General features: G+C 36.4%; 1 protein-coding gene across 8 annotated transcripts in view; it reads right to left on the bottom strand.

Annotated features, from left to right (window-relative positions):
- PCNX1 (pecanex 1) overlaps positions 1 to 18,551 on the bottom strand; it is an 89,722-nt gene that overhangs the window by 18,711 nt on the left and 52,460 nt on the right. For all 8 annotated transcript variants that reach the window (XM_085062206.1, XM_085062209.1, XM_085062210.1 and 5 more), the window contains 14 exons: positions 16,137 to 16,247; positions 15,550 to 15,641; positions 14,179 to 14,288; positions 12,478 to 12,583; positions 10,573 to 10,665; positions 8,887 to 9,037; positions 6,902 to 7,043; positions 5,342 to 5,519; positions 4,844 to 4,952; positions 4,096 to 4,225; positions 2,970 to 3,028; positions 1,981 to 2,196; positions 1,337 to 1,590; positions 157 to 387 (listed from right to left, as the gene is read on the bottom strand). In XM_085062206.1, the coding sequence (XP_084918332.1) occupies positions 157 to 387; positions 1,337 to 1,590; positions 1,981 to 2,196; positions 2,970 to 3,028; positions 4,096 to 4,225; positions 4,844 to 4,952; positions 5,342 to 5,519; positions 6,902 to 7,043; positions 8,887 to 9,037; positions 10,573 to 10,665; positions 12,478 to 12,583; positions 14,179 to 14,288; positions 15,550 to 15,641; positions 16,137 to 16,247 (1,982 nt within the window). The remainder of the gene's footprint in view (positions 1 to 156; positions 388 to 1,336; positions 1,591 to 1,980; positions 2,197 to 2,969; positions 3,029 to 4,095; positions 4,226 to 4,843; positions 4,953 to 5,341; positions 5,520 to 6,901; positions 7,044 to 8,886; positions 9,038 to 10,572; positions 10,666 to 12,477; positions 12,584 to 14,178; positions 14,289 to 15,549; positions 15,642 to 16,136; positions 16,248 to 18,551) is intronic.

Here is an 18,551-nt window from a genome sequence, read left to right as displayed (position 1 = left end):
GGAAGATCAAAACTATTTCAATCAAAATACCTTAATTAGACATACTTATTTTAAAAATCCTTCTATGTATTAAACCCATCCATAAGTTAAACCAGCAGGAAAAAAGTGACACCATCCTAGAACAGTGAATAGCTTTCCTCACATATTCACACTCACCTTTTCTCTTCGAGAGCAGCAATATTCTATCCAGTTCAAATATATCATACAGAAGCTCTCTCTTGAGATCCCTGCCAGACGGTGGTCATAATCCTCATCAATATTGGGGTTAAATGTTGGGTCTACATCCACATAATTGCGGTCTGTGCACAACCGCAGCCCTTCCTGCATTGTCTCATTAGCTAACCATTCCTCCAGCTTGGGGGATGTTGTGACATAATAGATGATTCCCTGAAACGATAGCAGTCAAAAATAGGAGTCAGTATTGCAATTTAAAAAAACCAGTCCGCAATCTCAATTGTTTCAACATATTTGCATTACTTTCCTGACAATGAAAAAAACTGATACACAGTAGCAATTATATAGCTCACATGTACAACAGATTTGCACAGGAAACACAATACAGGTGGTATATAGGAGTATTTTTCAAAGACTGTCAGGATTTCTGAAGCTTACATTGAAGGAAAAAGGAGAAAAAGGATGGGACAGGATACTCACTGCAATATTTGCAGAAAACAAGTATATAGAAATTTTTATCTACTTAACATGAAGGCTTAGATACTGAATTTCTAAAGAATTCTGAATTTAAAAAAGTTAAAATACACAACAGCGTAAGACTCTTCTGCGAGGGAACAACAACTTCTGTGCATGTGTGAATAAGTATCTTGGAAATATTTTAACTTGAAAACTTTCAGCTCTCAGAAAGAGTGTAGCTTATGAAAGATCTCAATTAGTAGACTGATTATCTGAAAGGATCTGAGGCCTAGAGTCCTCTTAAAACTGCAAGAGAGGGCTTGTTCTTTTTTTAAGAATCAAAGATGGGTTTGGACAGCTTATAAAGATCAAAGCAGTTTGGCTTTCTCTAAAAGAGACACACTTTTAATTTACAAGACAGCTATTTTATTTGGGTAGCAATTTTAAAGTTTCTAGTCCAGCTTCAGCTAGGAACTGTCCTCTCTCTGATTCAGAGTACAGGGTCATTGTCCTCCTCATGCACCAGAGTACTGAGTCACCATCAGTACAACTCTGTCCTCTTTTGAAGAAGGTGTTCATACATCTGTAATTATCATCACACTCTATGATCCACGTATGACAGACATCATGAGTTCAAAACATTAAACAGTTTCCAGGTGTAATCCAGCCTACCTCCCCCCAAGGATTGCAGTGATCCAAACCATACCTTCACATAGTAAGTGGTGAGAATTTTCCGGAGATCAAAGACTTGAAGCATGGAAGCTGCACTGTTGTCAGTGATGCTATAACCCTCCAGAACATACTTGGTTACAAGAACTTCCCAAGCCAGCCAACGCTGCCCGAAGGCAGCATTAAAGGAAAGCATGTGAGGAAGGTGGCCTGGTTCACAGCAACAGAAGCCTTCATCTTCCTCTACGCCTTCAGTGATGGCCTCTACTTCTCGTTGCTGACAGTAAGTTCCTTAGGACAAAACAAGAGAAAAGAGAGTCGGATGCTTTATATGATTGCTTTTATGTGAACCTGTGTTTAGAAGAGTTTAAAACGTAACCTATGTCCAATTAAAACTTAACACAAAGTAAACTATCTGCCAACAATCACAGAAGTTCTGGATACCTTAATTTATTGCTTTAGGATCACATTTTAGTTAGGTTTCTCTAACAAGTAATTATGGTAGCCATGTTGCACTAAAATGGAAAGAGGGACTTAGCATCAAGTGACAGGAGCATCAAGAGGCCCTGCAGCCCATTTTCAAAGCAATTTATTAACAGGATAGAGCCGAAAATAACTTCAGTTTCCAATGCAGAAGCCTACTTTTTAGTACAGACAGTTAAGGAAGTCTAAGACACTCACCTCTGAATTCAAGCCCCCTCAGCTGGAAGGTGACCAAGCCATTTCCTATCTCTATAAGGTGTACTAGTGCATTGAGGTAGTCAGAGGCTAGGATGAAGCAGTCCCCAGTACTGTAGTTTCCCCAGCGACCCAACAACAAGTCTCCACATAAGCTGTGCTGAAGGGAACGGGTTAAATGTTCATAGAAGATAGAATTCAGGTTGTTATCATCTGAACCTGCAGGAAGATTGGATTTAGGTTATCTGAAAATGCAGAAAAACATCAATCTTCAATGTCAATTATTACTTCATATTGAATCTTACATTTTTCTCAACAGCAATGCTGTTTCAATGCCACACTCTTCTCCCCACCACCCCTTTCTTAAGGGATAACTATTCCAAATGAATGCCAAGTGACACTGCTATTTCAAACCAAATTTTTTTAGTCACTCCTCCGTTTTCCAAATTATTCCATCAGTTCCACTCTTGCATCTCCCATCAACCTATTCATGATAATAAAGCGCAAAAGCAAATGAGCACAGACATATCTCAGTAATGTCTGTTGTACTGGTCTTGTCACCATGACACTGAGAAACCCTCAAATAATACTTGTCACTTTTTTAATTACTCAAGAATACAGAGCAAAACAGTTTAATGTATACTACAGCTATAAATAAAAAAGTAAAGCAGGAACACAAACATACGAGTGAAAGCAAAAAACTTATGGGATACTCTAAAGAATAAAGAGAGGTGATGGAAGACAACAGTAGACACAGCAACAGAAAGGTTGGGCAAGGCTGGACAAGATCAGAGGGCAAACTGATCATGAATCCTATAAAAATTCAATAAAAGCCATTTACATTTGAAAAAATGCCACAAGAAAACTCACCCCTTAAAAACAAAAACCTAAAACTTCCCACCCCACTTCCCAAACACATCCCCTTCACCCACAAAAAAACCAATCCCCAAAAAACTCCAAATCAACCACCAGAATTTGACTAGGAAAGCTACCTGGATTCCGATCAAGCTGCGAAGCCAGTCTAGTATTTGAATGATCCACACGCTTTGTGCTGGAAAGAATAAAATAAAGCATACCTCAGACAAATGTATTACTGTAAGAGCGTCTAAGGAAAGAAACTACTAATATAGTTTGAAATATTCCCACTAAAATACTTTCAAAAAGTTACTTTTAAATAATTTTAGGCACGTATTTGCTGTTCTTCTCATATGTAAAAGTATTTTCTGCTTACAATAGCATTATAATGCCTAATAAAGTTTGTCCACAGTACAACACCATAGAATAATCTTTAACTTTTATCTAAAGTGCATATATTTTCTTAGATAGATATCATAAAGGTTTAGATGTAAGAAATAAAGGACAATTAAATTAGCACAGCTAATATTTCAGCAGACTTTAATGAAAGCCCAATTTTTAGACAGTTATTTCATTGTCTGAAATTAAAATTGTAACACTTTAGTTTAAGATTTGGAACATTGCATTTAGACTGTTCTAATGTTAGAAGGGAAACAATAAATACCAGAAATATCCACTCAACTTGCCCTACGCTGTTTATACAGTATTTTATTGGTCTGATACTCTATCAGCAATAGGGAACTTAAGAGAAAATAAAAGGAAGCATAATCGGACCTGAAGATTCTTTTGCTACTGATCCCACCTTGAACTAAAACCAACTTACATTAAAAGATTTTTATATTAAGTTTAGCCAGTTTTGCTGTGAGCAAAGCAAAAATGAACACAGGTAAAATACACCTATGAACTGTTTCCCAAAACCTTTTTATACACACACTCATTTTTTGATTACAATTGCACTTGACAATACCATAAATTTTATGTGTAAAATCACCAGGATGGCATAGCTCTAAGGAGAGATTACTTAAGCAGCTGAAGCAAATGTTCCTACTGTAAAAAAACAGCTACTACAGTATTTCAGAAACAAGTTCAGTGAAAACTTTCAGTGCTATAACTAGTTTTCTCTGAGGGAAAAAGAATAGCAGAAATTGTGAAGTTAAAAAAAACCAAACAAACGAAACAAAACAAAAAACCCCCCAAACCAACATTTTAGACGTATTTACACTATTAAAACCAAAGTTTTCAAAACTTTACTATTTCACCTACTTGTAGTCTCTTTCCCAGAATTTGACAGGCCTGGCATATGAAGTGATGAATATTGCACTTCCCAGGAAAGGATTAAGTGGAGTAGAGAAGAAAGCTGACACAGCTGCTTGGACAAACAACATGGCAGAATCTGTGGGATAAAAGAATTAAGGAAAGCAAAGCAACAACTACTTTTTAAGCTTCTGTAGTAGTGTTCAATACAGACAGCAACACCAATGAAGAACAAAACAAGATATCTATGAATTTCTATGCAGCAAAGTATGTTTGTAGTATTTCCAGCAATAAGTGGATAACTCTTGTTCTTAAAAACTGAAATGGATGAAAAACCAGCACTAGACATGACAGTCATTCCCAAAAATTCCATTGAGAATACTAACTCAAGACTCCATTCAGACCAGCCTACAGAAGTTTAAAATGCAAAACTCAAGGACTAAAACCATAATTAGTAACTGCTGTAAAAGGGGATAACTGTCAAAAGAAAATCTGTGGCATTTTCAGAATTAATTCTGGTCCATGTTTCTTTTATGTCAGGATTCTATTCCTACTGTATAATTCCTACTGTATTCCTACTGTATAATTCATAGCATTGTAAAAAGGCAGAAAGCGTGCACAGTTTCTTTGTAAATACTCACTAGACAAACCTGTTCCTTCAGTAGTTTTACCCTGTAACACAGAACCCATTGTAATGCAATACTCAGAAGTTATAAACACATGACTTCAGGAGAAAGCTTGCATTTTCAAAGGATACGTGGCACAGCAAAGGGCTGGGCAAAAGCATGGAAGGCAGATCCCCATGTGATCTGCCAGGGAGCAATGTAGGTATATACGAATCTCAGTTTATAAAAGAGTTCCCAAAGCTACAGGGAAAAAAAAAAAAGAAAAACAATTCAGTGTTTTGGCTAAGAATCAACATGTTTTACATCCTGAAGAATTTACTGGTCATCCTAAAGTTCTAACTGGTCTACCAGAAGCTTTGAGACTTAGAAAAAGGATATAATTACAAAAGCAGGTAACATAATACACACTTGATTTTTCTACACACAGTCTCAGGAGATGTTTAGAAAGTTACATATGGTTTCTCAAGCCAACATAAATGGTTTGGGAAGGAAAAGTCTTAGCTGTCTTACAGCCTATGTATTACAGTACAAAAGACTGACAATCTGCAAGATTGCCTATCAGATAGGACTATCCATCTGTTTTCCCTTTTGGATGAACTGAAACACCTAAAAATAGAATTAAAACTTACCTTGCTGAAGAGTATGGACATGAAGAAGAGATCTAGCAGCATGGTCTCAGTAAAACTTTTGTAATCAAAAGTAAAGAAGAGCACTGTGAAAATAACAGTGACATACTGGCACGTTGGGCTACTGAATGATGAACGCAGTAACTTCAAGCCAGCTATTGTGATCATTAAAGCACCCAACCTGTGTAAGGAAGTCACACAAAAGAGTTATTACCTGTCATCTGAAAGGAGTTTAAAGACCACCCAAGTTGTTTCTGTCATTCAATACCGATCTTCAAACTTCAATTTGGGTTTGCTTTTGGATTGGAGGGGGGGGCGCGCGCATGTGTGTGTGATTGGTTTGTAGATTTTTTTAAAGACAACTTCAGATTTTTTTTTTTTAAAGGTTACTATCTAAGTCTTTCACCCATATTCTCAAGCCAATCAATGTTCAAGAACATTGTACAATGTAGCATTATTTCTAAGTGTGCAACTAAACATTTTTTTAAAAAATTAGGAGATTAAATATCCTTCTACTCTGAAGAGAAACACGGTCTTTAGGTTATGAATACTGAAATGCAAAAATGCTAGATTAATAATCAAGGTGATGTTAATGAACACTGAATTATCATTTCCTGCATGACTACACTGCTCTAATTTCTACTGAGGGAACTGCAATTTTTTTCAGACTTAGCAACTGACATATCAAAGGGTTATTAAAAAAAGTTAAAGTAACATAATGGCAATATTCCTCCCAGAGGTCTCAGTGACAGTAATAATGAACGCAAAGCAAGAATTTTCTAGATGCAAGGATTAGAATTAAGAAAGCCAAAAAAGCCATACCACCCCCCCAAATTAATCTACAGATCCTGTCCCCCCAATATATTTTCAATTTTGTTTCAATATTTATAATCTTTTGTTCTAAATGCATAGAACTTCAAATCCAAAAAAGCAACCTAGGTACTGTTTCTTGGAGGCAAAAAATGCAGGGCCTATTATTCAGTTATCATTTGTTGTGACAGTCAGATACACTGCTCAAGGGATTGTAACTGAGACTCAATTTAAGAAGCAGTGTACAATTCCATCTGGATACCGATTATACTTAGGGGCTAGAAGGCCTGAGGAATTCCTTGATGTGAGAATAAAGTTGTAGAAGGGCTGCAAGCAGGCACACCAACTCAGGGAACAAGTCTGATAAACTTACACCTGATAAAATATCAGGACATATCAAAACTACCTTGAACTTGCCATCTGGATGATCATATTATAGACTCTGAAGCTGAACAAACAAGCTCTGTTATCACACTACTAGATAATTCTGCAGCATGCAATCTTGCAGTCTTTGCAGTATGTGCTAGGAGTTGAATGATTTATCTTTGCGTGAGTTTCTATATTAACAGATTAATACTTCAATTGGTTTAAGTCAGCTTTATAAGGGCTTTCAAATAAAGAAAAGCTTTGTTTATTCCTTGCCTTACTCTTAAGACAATACCATTAACTGTCTTCCCATTAAGGCCAGAAGTCACTATTTACTTTTCCACCACAGCAGACACACTTGATTACTTGACAGCCTTCTCTACTTACTCAGTATCCAGTTTCTTTGGACTAGCAATATTCTTAGCGCTGCTACTAAGCTCATTGAGGACTATCAGTGGATAGATAACATTCTTCTCTACAAAAAGAAGCCAAATGTGAAGTTTCTCAAACCACATAACGTGCGCTGCATCTGTCAAGATATATTGAAAAGAAATCAGGCGATACTATCAAATCAAACTCTGCTTACAAAGTAAGATTCTTGATCCAAATAACTTGGATTAACTGTTTTCTCACAACAAACTTCTGTAGTTTAATTTAACCAAAATCAAGAGACGCTCCTGTCAGTAGCCCCAGTAGAGCTTTTGCACTGTTCACACAGCAACAGCACAGTTGGCAAGCTACTTGCTTACTGTACACAGAAGGAAACAAACCAGGTTCCACATCAATAATTTCAACATTGCTATTGATAAAGCTGCTTGAAATTATGCATTTTGTCTCATGCAAAAGGATGTTCTCCAACCATATTCAATCTGAAAGACTCCTAGTTTACAACTCTACAATACAGAAGAGCCTATGTAACCTGTAAACACAAATGTCTGTCACCTGAACAAGTACTTCTAAACTTCTACAAGAATTTTAAGGTATGTTTCAAACTAATGCAAACTAAGAAAATTTATTCTACAATACAGGCTATGTCAGAAGAGCTTATGTCCAAAGTTATGGTAAACACTGAAGCATATATTAAGTGTTAAGGTATACTTGAAAGAGGCTAGAAAAGGTGCTATGAGTGACTGCATGTCTAACATGAGCCCCAGCAAGAACTGATGTTCCTTGTCTACAACAAAAGCCATAAGGACTATTAGTTGTTGACATGGCACAAACTCTAAGTTACAGGGATCAAACTGGAAGATGTTACAAACTTGTATTTAACGTTATTGGCTATGTCTAACATCTTTCCCAAAAACACTACTACATAGAAAAATACTGAAGCTGGGTATCAGCAAAAGGGCACCAACTGTAGCTTCTTTAGTTTTAGAGATTAAAAGATTTAAGGCATAGAGTTGCACTCTTTACTTGTTTCTGATAAAGTTTGACATCATACTACAACTGCTATTCATATCTATCCATCTTTACATGTAATCACTGGGAAAACTTCCCACAAGTCAGACATCAATGAAAAGACCAAACTGAATGGCTGCTACAAAGGTTGGAAATTTGCAAATCAATTGATAGTTCTCTGCTCCTGAAAGCAGCAGAATGGTTTATTTTCATTGCTGTCTTGTCATGACAACTATTTAAAAAGAAAAACCAAAAGAGTTTCAGTTGTTTCCAAGGCATTTTAGACAGGAAATACTTCAGTCTGCTGTTAACAATAAAAACATTCCAACAGTGAAGTCCCCACTATCTACCACAACATTCATCCATTCTGGAAAACAGAGGAGTAGTATAACTCCATCTTTTCTGCAGCCTCTGGGGAAAGATTTCATGACAACATAGGCTTTAGCACAAGCTACAAGTACATGCCTATGCAGATCAACATGTTACACTGATTCCTTGGTGTCTTTATCCATTTGTTGGCCACTCACACTATTTTCTATTAATAAACATGTCAACAATACTGTTAAAAACCAAATCTGTGCCAGGATGAAGTATCCATCAGCATTCACCATACCTACTCCTCTAAAGCATTTGAAAGCTTGCTACATTAAAGAAATATAGTGAAACATACTCAATTTTTAAGAAAAATTCTTGAGGCAATCCTTAGCACGAACTTTGCCACTTAAGATTTTCAAAACAATGTTTTAATAGAGCTGCTCTGAGATAATACAAATGTTTGTATTATCATCATCAGTTAAGAGATACATAAAATGTCATGGAATCAAAGCAAGAGGAACTGAGAAACGAATACATTTATAGATTACATATAATTAAAATTTCCAGGGGTGAAAATAACAGAATAAGTATATCAATGGGTAACACAAGTTGGTCAGTAACTACAGCAAGTTTCAGGAAGTGTTACAAACAATACTTACTTCGGACTTCAAACTGATGGTATTCCTTGGTTTTCAGCAGCGGGTGAGAAAAGCAATGCCAAGGAAGTTGCTTTCGGAGTTGTGGCAGAACATAATGGGTCACAAAGCCTACCGTACCCACCAATGCATAGAGAACATAACTTAAAATAGGCTAAAAAGAAGAATTGAAGAGATTAAGGTTTGTGTTTTATAAACAAAACAAAATATTATTTTGCTAGTGTATTTTCCAGCATCCAGACAGGTGCTCCTGTAATACTAAGTTGGGAATGGATTTCTTAATGAAAAACTGTACTGCCAACTTTAAGATAAAACAAGAAACCCTATGAGGAAAAAACCCTCTGTTTCTAACAAATTTTCACTAAGTTAAAATGTACTTTCAAGTAAAACTAGTACACCAATCTTCTTTCACAGTCCATTGCTTCTGACCCATATGCATTTCATTTTATAAAGGTATTATTCTCTAAAGGCTGAACCCAATTTACATTTCCATCTGCTAGATAAAAGGAGGTATAAGCATAAGCAAAAACAAATAATTTCACATTCTCTTGAGAGGGTAAGAAGCCTCCTCACAAGACCAAACCCTTTCACTGAAGTCACAAAATACTGCAGAATTAACGTGGTGTGATGGTTGGATTTCACAGTAATGCTTTCTACACATTAAAATTTACTCTAAATTTCTAAATAAGTCATTGCAAAACTGAGATTGCATTATTTTGTAAGCTTTTTGTGAATTCAGTGAAGCCTAAGACTATTGAACTACACAACTGGAGAAGAGTGTACAGCCAAGTTTCTCAAATATGGGTGAAAGCAACATTCAGGTGGAGTGCTCAAGTCCAACCATACAACAGAAGGGATATTTTCCTCAGAAAACACAAGCACATGTGTTTAAGTAAGGCACTTCACCTGAAAACATGAAGTTACCTACATGCATATGCTTTTTTAAATTATTTTCCTACTTTAACTTTAGGCAGCAGTGGGAACGTAAAATCCTTCTAAAGTACATGCAAGAAGTTTTCACTTGCTTGATATAAGGCTGTTCATAAGCTACTCAATCATTCCATTACAGGAATACCAAAATAATAAACTCAGTAACTGCGGCTCTTGAGGTAAATGCTTCCTTAAATTCAAGCACAGGATCCAGTCCCATGCCATCATCAAGAGTCACATATAGACATTAAAAGTATCCAAAGCAGTAACACTCACTAGACTGACAAGTGAACTTGAAACTCCAACGATCTTTGAAATCCCGTAAATAATCATTCCAATAGAGGAGTACTGCCCTATACTATAGTCTACAAATAGCCATGCCACCATGGAACTGCAGTGTCAAGGTTCAGCACCTCAAACTTCAAGCATTAAACCTTTTAAATGTTGCGTGTTTTTTTGAGTTTCATTTTCCCTTATTTCAAAATGATCCTGACCCTATTTAATTGAGATAGATGAAACAAAAGAGTATGTTCTGTCAGAGGCTAAACTAAAAGCCCAGAATGTAAGAAGAAACTAGGAAAGAGCTTGGGAAGATGACCCTTTGAGCACATAAAAGTGAAGAACTTCAGTCATGTACACTGTCACACTATATGTTGTAAAATCAGCCAGAATACTTGGTTCACTATCACAATAAGCTTTATACCATATCAAAGTATTTGCATATAGAAGGCTAATTGAAGACATGAAGTAACATCTTACCTGTAAAACTGTAAATACTGTGCTGACGTGAATTGCAAAATAGAGGACACCAATGACTATACACACAATCAGGTCAGACTGTAATCGTTCACTCTGTGGAGTCAAAATAAAATAATTTTAGAAAATACCAGCTTTGACTGACCTCTTAGAATCATCAAGTTGGAAAATATCTCCAAGATACAGCCCAACCTACCAACCCCTTCTTAATACACAAATGCAATGACCTTTAAACTGATAGAAGATTTTCAAATTATGTCAGTGTTAACTATTTTCATTGAAGTTACCAGAAGTTACCAGAAACTTCACAAGACTAATCATACAGCTGAGAGCATCAGTTCAACTAAGTGAAGTGGAAAGATACATATCTACAGCTGGGCAGGATATACCCAATATATTCTCTCTCTAATGCTGGACTCAGAGGGTGTAAGGACCCCCTTAAAGCACTGATGAAAAAGCTGGAAGGGACAATCAATTATTCCCTTATGATCTAAGAATTGCTTAAACTATGGGGCAATTAAGAGCTCTGGAAGAGTGCTGCCTAGGCAGCTATCAACCAGGTGAAACAACCAGGCTCTTTAACTCTTCTCTGCCTCCTTTGCACAACAGTAAAGGATAGCTTTGGAATGGCCCTGAGGGATGAGTATGAATTTTCCATTACCCCTAAAAAACGAAAACAAGCTGCTGATAATGGGGAAAAACCCCCCAAAACTAGTAATGCCAGACTCAGCCACATGGGGGCAATGCACATTGAGGGCCGTTGCAACTCAAAGCCTCAAGTTTACATTTGTTCCCGCTCTGTAAAAACAGCATGGATATTTAGAGTTCAGAAAATCATTAAAGGATTATCCACTCCAAAATTGGCCATAGAATTACACACAGCAATTATTGGTCAAAGCCTTAACTTCTTGGACTATAACTTACTTTTTAAAAAAATCAGTTAGTCTTGATCTTGAAAACCTCTGAAACAAAGACTATCAAAATCCTCAGTTCCTCTGCCTGCTTGGAGACTAACACCACAGTTTGAGAGCTAAAGAGGAGCTTACAGCTCCTGTGGTCACTCTCTCCTTTTAAATGCTAGAAGAATTGCAGTTTCTCTGCTTTAAATATTGGTTTGCAGTTTCCACACACGGCACCTCATCATGCTTATTGTAACTGCTGTATTATGAAACATCCAGCTATACATTCCTCCCCTACAGCTGAGCCGTACACAAAATTAAATGAATATTCAACCTTCTTTTGTAAAAGTTAAACATACTAAACTTCTAAAGTCTTTTACTTATTGCTACACTGTGTGAAAATGAATACTGTTTAAATATTACTACTTCCGTAAGTATTTAGAGTCAATTCAAATATTTAGAGCAAAAATTCAAAGTATATGCTTAAGCAAATGGAACAGGTTTCATCTGCTCCCAGAGAAAGCAAACAAAACAACTCAAACCACCCTAAACAAACCAGAAAAAGCCCCACCACACTTTCCACCATTTTTATTTTCCACTTCTGGAACAGCAAGCACAAAGACCTTCCTCACAATTATAAGAAATACTGAGTAATATAGTTTTGCCATGATTAACCATTTCCCACTAACTTCTTCACAAAAGCAAGTATTCTTTATTATTATTATTGAGCTAAAAGAAAATCCTCAATGATACTTACGGAATCCACACCAGGGAATTCTAAATCTCTCTGCTTTTAAATAACTTAGAATTGCAGTATGAGCATTATACTCTTAGTCTAGCCCATCAGTTCACCTGCTGATTTAAAGGCAATGCTGTGATATCCATTCTAACTAGTACCATGCTAAGTGACAAATGTGGGCTAAGCAAGATTCAGAGAGATGCTATACAAACCAACACAAAGCAAATGCTTAAATCAAATTTAAATGTAAGAATTAAAAAGCCTACTTACTACAGAATTTCTAAGCTTCTCAGGTAAAGGATCTTTTACTTCAGACAGAGGATCCTCAGGGTTTTTGTCTTCAGAATTAGGAAAAAACTTTGATTGCACTAAAGAGCTTAAAAGAGACAAAAAAAACCCCACTGAAAAGATTGTTCTATGTGTTTTTATAATAATAAAAAATTCAGAAGTTCTATTACATAGTGATTGCAAAAATGATTTTTTGCACATTAATGCTTTTAAACACCTAAGCAGATTTACAGAGATCTGAACTTTATGACAGAATTATGTCTCTATTGTACAGAATGGCCACTATTAAAGAGCAGCAGCCAGATGTTCAAACAGCAGTTTCTCTAGTAGCCACGGGAGTAATTGAAATAAAATGGAATTTTAAGCGAAATTTAGCAATCATGAAAACAAAAACTGAACTCACAAATAACTGAACAGAAATGCGCAAAATTTAGGAGTGGTCTGTTTGGCAATGACAGTTAAAAAAGCATGAATTCTTTGTTTTAATTCAAACTTCAACAGCAACAATAGAAGAAACCTATTCTACCCTGATTAATTAATGAATTAGCCATGCTGACCAAACATCTGAATTCTTAGCAGGCCTTGCTGAACAAAGCCTCAAAACCTTACACTTAAGCTCTTAGAAGCCCACATGCAGTGTTACTAGCCATAACCAGTTGTCTCACAACCCCTCAGTGTGATTTTTCTTACAATACCCTATATAGGACAGGAGTACTATTTCATTTTATGGACAGAAAGATCACTACAGAACAAGTCCTAGATCTTCAAAAGAAATTACATATTGCAATGTGTTATAATGCTTAACTGCGCCACAATATGGCTAAACAGGTAACACTGCAGGTCAAACGAACACCCAGGGTTTAGATTCAGGAAAGAACTAAAGAACAAGTATCTAGGGAAATGGACCTCATAGCAACTGAACTAAGAATGACTGGACATGGTTAAGGGGTCAATCCAAAGATATGAAATTCCTCCTGCGTAAACACTCATGAATTGTTACATTTCTTATTGACAGAGGAGGTCCCTCACTATCTACTCCAGGCCACTGTTTATCAAGTTCATCCAACATTATGGCTACATTTAAACAGAAGTTCAAACTCTGCCTAACCTAGTTATGTGGCTAAGCTTTCATTGGCTATTCTGGGAGAGGTGTTTCTCCAACTGAACTATTTTGTTTTACAAGTATCATTATTAACTGAAACAAATTCTTGCAGCATCAGATCACTGCTCCAACTCAGAACAACAGCACGAATACCTGTTTCCCCATGCTAGATGGGAATGCTCATCGCCAAAACAGATCCCTGTTCAAGACGTCCCCCTGTGGACTTCAGCTTAAACCAGTGCCTTGAGCACCTCTTTAAAAACAGAAAGAGTACATGCTGCTCCTAGCTGACCAACCAGCAGAAAGATGTCACCTGACTGACATTTTGGACAACTAGCAGGCAATTAAATCAGATTTGGCATGTAAGTGATTTACCAGAAGCCAGAAAAAATGTCATTGTTAGAGAAAGAACTAGACACAAAATGTGAGAATTTCTCCCTAACTGCTGAGCAAAAAACATAGTATTTTTGATTAATGTACATGACTACAAGTTCATACAGTACTAGGTAGTAACATTATTAGCAGTTTTTCCTTGCAACTTGCTTCTTCCTTGGAGAAGAAATATAAACTGAGTCACTTACAAAAGTACAGAAGGGTCACTGCTTTGTCTGCTGAGATGATACGATATTGCCACTAACAAACCACAAAATATGGAGAAGAGAACTGGAATATGCTGCCCATCCCAGGAATCCTGGAGATGGAAATGAAATGTTAATAAAAAGGACACAAAGTACATACCACTTACCTGGCATACAAGAATTACGTACAATCATAGTACAATGGAAAATCATGGAAAATTAATGACAATTCCATAAAAACAAACTAGGACTTCTTGTACAAAAATATTGTTCCATTTTTACCTATGTCTAACTACAGATCAGGAACTCTAACACAGTGTACACTTCCCTGTACACCATCTTAATCATGAGACGGTCATTTTTTATAACCCTTATGAAGCATTTCCTGCATTCCTTAAGACCATAGGTTCTTGAAACTTGTATTTAGTCGCTTCTTAATTTTGAAAGCTATATATATTTTGATTCAAGATTTAGTTTTTGTAACATGCTGAATGCAAATTAAACAGTGGCTTTATTTTTGTTTTCATAATCTGTACTGGATCTGCAAAGATGAAACAGCTATTCTTTGTTAAAGCTTGTTTGTTTGTTTACAAAAGGCTAATGAGACAAGTGTACAAATTCACAGAAAGCTGATGTTGTGCAAGTGATGGCATCATGGGAGTATTTCCTCTAGGAACTTTCTACTCTCTGTGACAAAGCAGAAAAAAGCCAGTCAACTCTGACATGCTACAATTAATTGTAAACTGAGCATGTTTGATTATTGACACACACTTGAAATGAACAAACAGAACCGCATCACTCCACACTGTTTTCAAACAAAATGGCATTTCAAGCAAGGAAAGTGGGGGGTGGGGGCAGGGGGTATCCCTTTGCCAGCCAGCTCTTTAACTCTACCTTTCAGATAGACACACATCATCACTTTGACACTACAAACTACTTCTTGGTTTCAAGTAAATATTAATTTGAAAACACTATTTCACTTTTGCAGCACCCGAAAAAAATACTTACATGAGCCATTTTGAGAGATTAACAAACCAGTACATGCAGACTCTGCTAGAAACAAGCCACTTGCATGATTTCATTCAAGAATTGATGTAGAATGGAACTGGTAGAAAATATCATATATTTTCAACCGAAAAAACCCCAGCCTGTTAGAGCAGGCCCAAATCACACACCATTTAAAAGAAAAAAAAACTGCTTTGTTCCTGCATTGCTTGCCCCCTATTGACATCACAGCTGAGCAAGTATGAAACACTACTAAATCAGACTAGTACTTCTGATTCAGTAGCTGCATATTTAAGTTACTTAAAACAGATGGAAGCAGAGAACAAACCCCAAAACATTAATGTATGCTGTAGACAAAAATTTTCTCACCTTCAGGGCACCATAGCACAGTCCATACAACAATGCTACTGCCACAATACTACAGATAAAACTGTAAAGTGCTGCAAGCAGGCTTGTGGTAGCTGAATATCATAGAAATGAAAAGAACAGAAAAAAACATTGTTATATTCTTAAGTTAGAATACAAAATACTTCTGTTTGTTTAACAAGATATCAGCCCCCTAGTTGCCACACCTCTCTGATGAAAAATAGCCAAACAAAATAATTCAACATAGAGCAGCTACTTGTATTTTCCCCTAAAAGTAATTTTTATAAAAAGCATTTTATGTGGCTTTTTTTACCTCCCTATTTATTCAACAGCTTTACCATGGGAATAGTTAACTACAATAGAAACCATCTGAGGAAGAAAATATACTTTTTGACAGACATTAAAACAGTAATTCTATTTCTCAACAATCAATCGGAAGACCTTTAAACTTTTAAAAAACACAATTAATTATTCTATGTTTAGAGGGTAGGAATACAAATAATGTAACCACTGAATTTTTTAACTAACATACTAATTTTAGCTGCTCCACATCTCATACATTTACCACTGACACAGAACACAACACTCACCATTGCCACCAAAGACATGAATGTCCAGCTGTTCACAGAGATACATCACAAATGTATTCACCTGAGGCAGGAGACCAATGAAGAATACTATAGGGAAACATAGTGTAAACACTACAAAAGAAGAAAATAGTTGCACAAGTGGTGAATATGAAAAAAACAGCATGGTAAGATAGTTTTCAGTTTACGTTCTAGGGTATCACACACCCCATTTAACTCAACATCACTGAAGTATTTCTCCTGTAACTTCTAAGGAAAATACACATTACGTAAAGTTCTACATCAGTGACTCAGAACTGACTGAATACAGAGGTTATACAAATCAACAGTACTTTCTTTTTAATTGCTGTAGACAGGGACACAGGCCAATTCAGGCTTTCCATTTTTATTTAGCAAACGTCAGCCAGGAGTGTTTAGAGATTAGACTGGTAAGTTTTCACTCATTGTAAGTGAGGCTTATCCGAGCCTAACTGCCTGTCTGGAGTTACAGGAGCAACCTAACAGCAGCCACTCTGACATAAGGGAGGCCAAGCACTCCACCTCTGGGTTTTCTACTACTAATAACATCTGATAATTTTACTCATTTTCCCACACCACTTCTGAAAGTTCTAACCCTAAATGACTGTGGTTTTGGGCTTTGTTTTTGTTTTTAACAAAAACAGAAAACTGTATAAATCATGAAAACGTCTGCAAATTGCAGGATTTCAGAATGCAAAGGTAAAGGAATGCCACCTAATTTTAATACAGAAAATGGTATGTCTCAACCTGTACATATTTACTTTCAATCTTAAAGAATAAAAGATGCAGAAATAACCTTCTACACAAGTTCAGATTTAGTAGTTCAGATATAATTAATATGCAACAGCATATTACAAATTGTAAGTTCTGAGGGACAAAAGGATCAAATAATGAAAATAACCTTAGCAGACAAAATCCAGCAGTTTAGGGAGGATTTTCTATCATCTTATTGACTTGTAGCTTCAATGACCAAAAGAAGAAACAGATTTTGAAGTATCTTGCACAGGAGCACAAGTTTCAAATTTAGTTTTCTAATTTTATATGTTCAGAATGGTTGCACACTGCAGGACAACACATTAGAAATGTCTACAGTGAGATATTGAGAATCTGATTTTTTTTCTCTACTCCATGGTAATGCTGAACAACAACATAATTTAAAAGCATGCAGGTTGCAAGCTTGGGAAAAACCACTGAATTCTGCATTTTTTCCTGACACAAATTAGGAAATATAGGGCCACAGACCAGTTCCTCAATACCTGAAGAAAACACTTTTTCAAAACTTTCAAGTCAAACCTCTATCTCAAATCATTACTCAAGGAAGTCTACAGAGGAGGCAAATACATTGTTCTGTCACTAACAGGTTAAAAAGTTGTTTCTTGCAAGTCCGTAAGTCAAACTATCTTGGGCCCATTGAAAACAAAATTACTAGACAGATCTGGGAATACACAATTCTTAAAGGGCAGTCCAGCAGAAAGCTAGTATTTATGACACTTCTACAGTCCATAACATCATTGTCCTCTAATAGGGACCAATTAGGTGAAAAGATGAAATAATTATTATAAATGTGGAGTAGATGTAGAGCAATTTATCAAGTCCAATATGTGGGACACAAAATAAAGCATTTATGCCAGTCCTCACTTGTCTGTTGGCAAGGAGACAATATTTACATTATCTAAACACAAAGTTTGCCTTGCCCTGCACCTGTGCTGTTCCAGTAGCTTTGCCCGGGAAGGGGAAAAAGGGCAGCTGAGATTTTTACCTAGCAAAGTATGTTTGTCAGCAGCCAGCCTGGTCTGCAATACACACAAAGCTTTTTGAAATGCTGCTTCAGCAACATTAAGAGCTGCTCCAAAGGCAAGGGTATTGCATGGGGTGAGGATGGGATGTGCAGTGCAGGTTAGTGGGGAATTTTTTTTGATGTTTGTTTTGTTTGGTGTTTTTTCATTTTGGTTTTTGGTTCGGTTTGGGTTCTTTTTTTTTTAATTTTTGGGGGTTTTTTGTTCTGCTTTGTTTTTGTAAGATGAGTGAGCTGGTCTGATCTTTTATTGGCAGAACTGCTAAGAAATATAAACGACATATGATGCCGAAGCTGTACCGCAGAAGAAAACTATAACCTAAAGATCAAAACCCACTTAAAACTCTTGAACTCAGTACTTTTAAAAGCTAATCCCAAGATGGACGTAGCCTGGCAAAAATGCTACCACATCTTTTAAAACTGGTAAAGACTCTTAAGTACTTTTAAAAGAAGTAGCTCATTTTGACAGTAGGACACACCACCTACATTTACATTTATGCATTATCTTATGGGGATAAGGGTACACATTATGGCAATGACTCCAGATGATAGAAAAGGGAAGAAAATACTTCCAAAATTGACAGAGCATAATCACAAAAAATGAA

Source organism: Lichenostomus cassidix, chromosome 5 (assembly GCF_008360975.1).
Source record: "Lichenostomus cassidix isolate B80296 chromosome 5, HeHo_3.0, whole genome shotgun sequence".
Lineage (NCBI taxonomy): Eukaryota > Metazoa > Chordata > Aves > Passeriformes > Meliphagidae > Lichenostomus > Lichenostomus cassidix.
The sequence above is the reverse complement of the archived record's forward strand: the minus strand, read 5'-3'. Positions and strand labels throughout refer to the sequence as shown.